Raw genomic sequence first — 7,834 nt, 5'->3', positions numbered from 1 at the left:
CCACTGTAAACGTGAATGCGAACTGGCGGGGATATTCAAGGGCGTTTACAAGGGCGCACGGGGTAATTCGTGTGAAGTCATCATCATCATCATCATCATCATCAGCCTGATTATACCCACTGCAGGGCGAAGGCCTCTCCCATATCTCTCCACTTAACCCGGTTCTGTGCTAGCTGCATCCACTTGACCCCTGCGAACTTCTTAATCTCATCCGTCCACCTAACTTTCTGCCGCCCCCTGCTACGCTTTCCTTCCCTTGGAATCCAGTTTGTTACCCTCAGCGACCATCGGTTATCCTCTCTTCGCACTACATGTCCTGCCCATGTCCATTTCTTCTTCTTAATTTCCGCTAGAATGTCATTAACTTGAGTTATTTCTCTGACCCACTCTGCACGCTTTCTATCTCTTAATGTTACCCCTACCATTTTTCGTTCCATAGCCCTCTGGGTTGTCCTCAACTTAAGTAGAACTCTCTTGGTTAGCCTCCACGTTTCAGCCCCATAGGTGAGTACAGGCAAGATGCAACTGTTGTATACTTTCCTCTTGAGCGATACCGGTAAGTTGCTAGTCATAATCTGCGAGTGCTTGCCAAATGCGCTCCATCCCAATCTTATTCTTCTTGTTATTTCCTTTTCATGGTCCGGATCTGCGGTTACTACCTGTCCTAAGTAGATATATTCGCCTACTACTTCCAGTATTTCGCTACCTAATGTAAACTCCTGTTCCTTCCCGAGGCTGCTGAACATTACCTTAGTCTTCTGCATATTGATTTTCAAGCCTACCTTTCTACTTTTCCTGTCTAGGTCATCAATCATTATTTGCAGTTCATCTCCCGAGTTGCTTAGCAAGGCAATGTCATCAGCAAATCGCAGATTACTGAGGTATTCTCCATCTAGCCTTATCCCTAACTGCTCCCATTCCAAGTCTCTGAATACTTCCTCTAAACAAGCTGTGAATAGTACTGGGGAGATTGTGTCTCCTTGCCTAACACCTTTCTTTATGGGAATTTTGTTACTTTCTTTATGCAGAACTATTGTTGCTGTGCAGCCACTATATATATCTTCCAGCACTTTCGCGTACGGCTCGTCTACCCCCTGATTTCGCAATGCCTGCATCACCGCCGAGGTTTCAACTGAGTCAAATGCTTTTTCGTAATCAATGAATGCTATGTATAAGGGCGAAGGCCACTTCGTGTGAAGTGTATCACACCTAACATTACACCGGATGCGACTGCGCCCCGAATGAGTGTTTCTCGGGAGCAGCGGCATGTCAAACAGTTGCGCTGGTTGTTTTTATAACGACATTTATTTACCCGTGGTATCAGAGGGGCACGCAATAACGGATAAAGGAATGGTTAAATCAGAGTGAGATTGCTTGCTGGTTTTATTACTCCAAGGGATAGCGATGACATGGTCCCTGTGCCTAGAAAATATAAAAATCAGGATTTCTCTGTGAAAACCAAGTGACCAGCAAATGCCGGATTATTCTAGCTGCCAGTGCTAGGAAGTCAGGCAACCAATGGTGAATGTAGGCACACCATTTTCCCATCTGCATGTTGGACACCCGGAGCGCGGATATACATATCGGAAACGAGGCCACCTCCGAGTGATTTCAGCCTACAGCCATCTACCATCGTGTACTCCCGGAGAAGGAAGCGCGGATCGTTTGGGGAGTGGAATTATAGCAGTGGTTTTAACAGCAAGGCATAGTGACCGACAAACTAGTAGTTGCTGCACGTTTATTTCACAGAAAGGTGGCAGTATTGGCCCTTTAAGCGTACTTAGAGTAGCTCTTCTGAGTGTGAAGTACCCTCATAAAATAATAAAAAAATAAATTTATGAAATGGAAATAATGACGGCGCTTCAGTATTCCCTGAACACCGGCAATATCACAGTGGGGTTTAAAAGAGCTAGGCATGCTGAGATCAAGTGCAGTCTGCAGCAAGCTGCTGATACTGCACCCGCTGACGCCGAAAGTACGGGCCTCCGCTCCTCGGTATCCAAGTCGAAACATTCAATTATATATCCTAAAGAAGATTCTCGTTCGCATCATCCCAGATGGAACCCAACCCAAACGGTAAAGAACGTCACAGTCCTAGGCCTCTCAATTTCAAACAATATAGTACCAATCCCAATGCAGGAACGCTGTTCTGAAATCTGAAAAACGCTACGACACATATCACGCGCATCTCAAGCCGCTACCAAATCTTCACAGAAATGAACATGCGCCAGCTATGCAGACTTACCTCTTCCTATATCTTACCTCTACTTCTTCCCATGAGACACCCAGTGCCTAAAAAGTGATCAAGCGGGCCTGAAAATTCCAAAACTACAGTTACCGCGAAACCTTCACCATGTAATTAAATATTGCGCATGGCTCTGCACATGAGTGTAAGCGATAACCAGCTGATCTAGGTTCAGGCATGATCCCTGTAAACATTACGCCATGCCTGCTGCCAATACACAGGAGGTTTCGATGAAGAGAAGTTCGGAATATCATTATTATCAGCCGTATTATATCCACCGAAGGGCGTGGGTATCTCCCGCATTGCTCTAACTAACTTGGTTTTATGCTAGCTGCAAAAATCTGGCTGCTGTGAGCTTCCTAACCTCCCGCTCACCCAACTTTCTGCCTTCCCCTGGTACGCGTCCCTTCCCTTGGAATCAAATTTTTTACCCTTCGCAAGCTTCCGTTATCTACTCTTCGCACTACATACCCCGACCATGCCCACGTCTTCTTGTTTTCAACTAGAATGTCATTAACTTCATAGTTTCATAGCGTTTATAGCTCTCCGGAAGATACCATGCGGAGAAAGATGGAAGGCGATGTATAAGTCACATAAGCAATGTTTCAAATTTCATCGCCCTAAATAAAGTGGGCAATATATGTCCAAAATTTAGGAGATAAAGGCAAAGGGAGGAATTATTGCGACGCTGGCCAGCGGTTGCGGAACCTGCGTAGTTAGCGGCTTGCAGAACAGGGCAGAGTTCAAAGCAAGGTAAAGTGGAAGATGCAGACTCACGGCAGACAAATGCACCACAAAGAGCGGAACTTGTGGAAAGTTAAAATAGAATACTTCGCATCCATTTTGTTCTCCCCTCTTGGAGCTTGTTTTCGGAGAGTCATTGCCATTCAGCGCTCACATATAATCTTCTTAATGTGGCTCGTGATATTTTGTGCAACATAAAAATGACCAGTAATTTGGGTAGCTGTTTGTTATTATTTCATATTTTCTACAGATATAGTGGATGCGGCTGAATATAAAAATCATTTTGTTTAAGTCACTGTCGCTAGAGTATGGCGTTTCATTAATTTTGAGAAAAGGAATAATTTAGTCAATAATGTCTCCCGCTACATAATTTTAGGATATAAAGCAGGATGCGAGAAGACATATTAAAACGAAGTGCATTTCATTTTGGTCAGGAAGTTGGAAGTATGACCGCATAAAAGTTCCCATGACTTTGTAAACATTATCAAAATCACAACATGTGTTCTTATAAGGAGTTCAAAATCGGTAGTGCACTGATTTCATGCTGATGTGCTTCGCATTTTTCAGCTAGATGAAATGCCATTCGATATCTTGGGAAGAGAGCAGTTGGTCAATGCGAATGCGACTGAGCGTAATCGGCAGATTACAAAAAGCTATGTGCTTTTCATAGCAACGGCTGCGTTGATCTTGAATCCCGTCGCCACAATAACGGAATGTTTGGCTGCTGCCGAGCGGATCTTCAAGTTTGAGTCAGAGCTGGCCAAGGTGAGTTTTGAACAATCTGAGAGGCAACGCGTTATGGGGGCATAGCAGAAAACGCAGGAAGATAGATTTATAACAGCACAAAATAAACTGACTCTGAGAGCCTTCACAACCTATTCATTTGTGATATGATGGCTATGATGTTTTGTTTCCTATATGAGCAAAGAAAATTCGCAGGCGACTCGGTATATTTTAGTAGCTACTCTTAATGCATCTTTGACAACATGTATGTTGGGAAGGCAGTGATAGGTGGTGCCATGTGAGCCTCAAAAAACGATGGCGTCGAGGTGTTTATTATATTCTTACGGATTTTAATAATAAAGAAAGGTACAGTTGGAACTCCATACTCTAAGGTGCTTGCAGAGTGAATAAAGAATCATATTGTGCACCGGATGTAGTGAGCAATCAACAGCTTTCCCGCAAACAGGAATCAAGTTGAAATCCACCGAAACTAGTCGTTGATTTCCTTAACCTTTTGTACTCAATCTTTGAGGCATCTTTTCCTGGGTCTCGTTTCAGGGTTGGCTAGGTGGCAATCGATAAATTATCTAATTGATCATTAAGCGCATAATTAGTGACCCAATATTTCAAACGTGGCTTTTCAACATTTTTTGATAAGCATAATCAGTGTAGTAATTTTTTGTGGGTGAAGCTGTAACATTGATACATAAGTTGCTGTTTAATATAGTTTCGAAACTTTTCTTTAACACATTATCAGCAAGACATTTTATGCTAAAATCGCCACCTAATATATGTTTGGTTTGTTCCAAATGTCAGAATATATTCCAAAATAAAAAAAAGAAAACAAAAGAAACGGGCATCAGTCTTCCTCGAATTGGCGATATCAAAGCGGAAAAAGCATTGAACTCGACCTCAGCATCACAGTTTCTTAATCTGGTATCACAATACACATGGGTGGCTGCAGTTGACAATTGATGTTAGTCAAAGTCAAAGCACAAACTTCACTACTTCGTTAATCAGTGCGATGTACGACATACGATCTGTATTCAGGCACAAGAAACACATCATTCTCAGTGTCGAACCAGGCTTCAGATAACATTAATGCATAAAAGAATACCCCAGCCCCGCCGAAGAAATGTTCTAGATGTGCATGTTTATTTCTACATGATCGCAGATTGAAATAAATGCGCATGAAACATGTCTGAGTACTGCTGTTGTTTTCAGCTGACAACACCTCCTAATGCAACAATGAGTATAAGTGATCGGTACAAAAAAACCACGTTTGAAGCTCTAGAAAAAAAATTACCCAGCGTAAGTATGCTCAGTATTTCGGCACTTTCAGAACCTTCCCTATTTTTTAGCAAGTACGTGTAACGTGATATAAGGAATACGATGCGATTGTGGCTTAGTGATGAGGTTCGATTCCTTAGGCGGCAGGATACCCGCTGCTTCTACGGTGAGTACAAACTGCCCTCTTGGCTGCTGCTTCGCTTACTTGGGAAGCAATTCTTTAAAAAATGGACATGTGACGTCCCCTTGTGTAAAGAATACACGCTGCATCATAGCGCTCCTTGGCTACAGCTGCCGTTGCGCCGTGAACATTTGGCAACATCGTCAAGGCAGCTAACGGCACCGCGCCATCTCTGATTAAGCCCATCATATTTGCTGAATAACAAAAGCCTCTACCCGACGTTGGTTAAATATGCCGGTCACCAACGCCATTTGAAAGATTAGCTATAGATGTATTGCTGCGTTATCTTATGTGCTCTAGAATGCTGTATAAATGTGGCGCTTTTGAGATTTCCCTTTAGTGCGTTCATTTTTAAGGTGGGCGAATGGTTTATTAGGACGAAATGCATTGAGGGGAATTGTATATATTTTCGTTGAACCCTGAACACTTTTAAGTGCTGCGCTTAACGTTCACAACGATGCACAGGTAAGTTTTGTTCAGACCACAAGATAAATCTTACTTGGTTAGCCTTTACTATAAAAGGCACCGAATTCGTGAATTTGAATGTGCATTAGCATATAGTTGATCGGACGTAAACATATTGACATGTAATTTAACCAGAAAAACCATAAGGCAGATTCAACCGAAATACGCTGCTGCTGCTGAAACCTAAAAATGAACCAAGCGCTTGCCTCTGCCTAGTCACATGACTGGCATGATGTCACTAAACACAGCTACACCGAAGCCACGTGCTTAATCTGTCTACATAACCTGCGCTGCGCTCTCTGGCAGTGCCAACGTATTTCAACAGGTCTCGACATTGAACGGCAGTTGTTGTTGTGGCTGTAGGAAGAAAAAAAAATGCACGGGCCTGATACTGGCTCTGTAGCTGAGCCACCTCCGCTGCCTCGTGCAGACAGAAAAGAATATAGAGATGAAAGAAAAGGACTAGGGAAAAAAAGACGCGCGCCTCAACAACAGCCGTCGTCCACCACCAGCGGTGGCGTGTGCAATGACGGCCTACAACAGATAAAAATTCGGTGCCAGGCTAGCCTCCGCCGCAAGCGGCGGTTACATTGAACGGCAGCAGTCCTCATGGGTGATCCAGACGAAAGCCCTCGTTAACTGTTACTCAAAAATGTCATTGAGGAAACATGGAATCGGATCCTTCATGGATGTAGCTACCCAGGGTGCCCCACAGAGAGGAAGAGGGGCGGGCCGAGCTAAACGTGCTGCTTTGGCTTTAATTACGTTTAGCCGGCGTAAACTTGTGCCAAAATCCTTATGGTTCCTGCAAAAGATATCCCGCGAGGCAAGTTTGTTTGTTGAAATCTAGCATATTCATTGTACCGGTGGGATCAGTTTAAATATGAAAAACGTTTACCAGAATGCCGAAAAAATTCGTGCTGTTCATCCGATTTCACTATATTTTGCAAGAACTGGCAGCACCTTCATATGCGACAAAGCGATTCCTCCTCTGTCCACATTAGGAGCCAGCCAATTTATTTCCCCAAAACAGGCGAACATCACTGCTCGACACTTTCCTTGAGTAGTATACCGACTCCTATAGAGCAGTTGCTTTCAGCTCTTTTTGTAGTCAAGTGGCTGTTCTTGGTAGCATTAATGGCTCCTACGTTATCGACCCATGCCATAGAATAGAACACAGACTTACACGTGTGATAGGGGAAGACGGGCGAAGAAAGAAAGCTGTACTCCGGCTCGTGTTCGCCTGACTGGCCGCTGTAGTTCGTCGGTTCCATGTTGCATTTTGTGTAACGTTACGTCATAATCCACTTATCGCAAATATCGCAAGTAGAAAATACAAAAATCAACTGCGTTTTTGCGTGCAATAAAGTGCAATGCATGCTTCTTGTTTAAAAGCCTCGCCGGAATGGTCCAGTAGTCACGGCACTCGACTACTGCTCCCAAGGATGCGGGATGAAATCTCGGCCTCGGCGGCCGCTTTTTGGTGGAGGAAAAAAGCAAGGCGCCCGTGCGCTGTGCGATGTCAGTTCACGTTAAAAGAACCACAGGTGGTCGAAATTTCCGGAGCCTTCTACTACGGCGTCTCTCATAGCCCGATTCGCTTTGGGACCTTGAACCCCACAAACCGAAGCAAACAAACCTTGTTTAATACCCGGTGCTAGAAGCCGAGAGAAAATCCCAGCGGTGGCATATTAAACGATTCAGTAACTTAGCTTTTGAGTGACTTGGTTCTTTCTTGTTTGGAACATTTAGCGTGAGCACAAGGTATAATATGAAGGGCGAAATGCAGATACGGGCAGACATTTTGACTGGTTCTTGTTCAGATTGCGTGATGCGTATGAGGACTACAAACCAAGATGATTGTTTCGAAAAAAGAGAGGATCAGTCAGACGTGACGTAAACCAAACGTTATCATCGCCAGCTTCTTTTTACTTTAACAAAAAAAAATGTTTGTTATCGATGAAATGCCTGTTCACTCAATTTCCTTAGCGCAAATGGCCATCAATATGGTCGTAAGTACATAGTGTTTATGGTGTAATTGCGTATCACTAGACTTGCGTAATCTCTAGAGAGCTATGGAACGAAAAAAGGTAGGGATAACGTAAAGAGATAGGAAACATGCAGAGTCGAAGAAATACGTCGGGATTATCACGTTATAGTGGGAATCTTCCGGTAGTTGCTTAGGG

At 43.7% G+C, this 7,834-nt stretch overlaps 1 protein-coding gene across 1 annotated transcript in view; it reads left to right on the top strand.

Moving 5' to 3' along the window:
- Positions 1-1,851: 1,851 nt before the first annotated feature.
- The window catches only part of LOC146174291 (neprilysin-1-like), a 118,803-nt gene continuing 112,820 nt past the window's right edge, over positions 1,852-7,834 (top strand). Inside the window, exons 1-2 of the mRNA XM_084585371.1 lie at positions 1,852-1,995; positions 3,557-3,754. Of these exons, the coding sequence (XP_084441497.1) occupies positions 1,852-1,995; positions 3,557-3,754 (342 nt within the window). The remainder of the gene's footprint in view (positions 1,996-3,556; positions 3,755-7,834) is intronic.

Source organism: Amblyomma maculatum, chromosome 11 (genome assembly GCF_055883805.1).
Source record: "Amblyomma maculatum isolate TAMU_Amacu chromosome 11, ASM5588380v1, whole genome shotgun sequence".
Taxonomy (NCBI): Eukaryota; Metazoa; Arthropoda; class Arachnida; order Ixodida; family Ixodidae; genus Amblyomma; species Amblyomma maculatum.
Note: the sequence above shows the minus strand (reverse complement) of the source record. Positions and strands in the feature narration are given on the sequence as shown.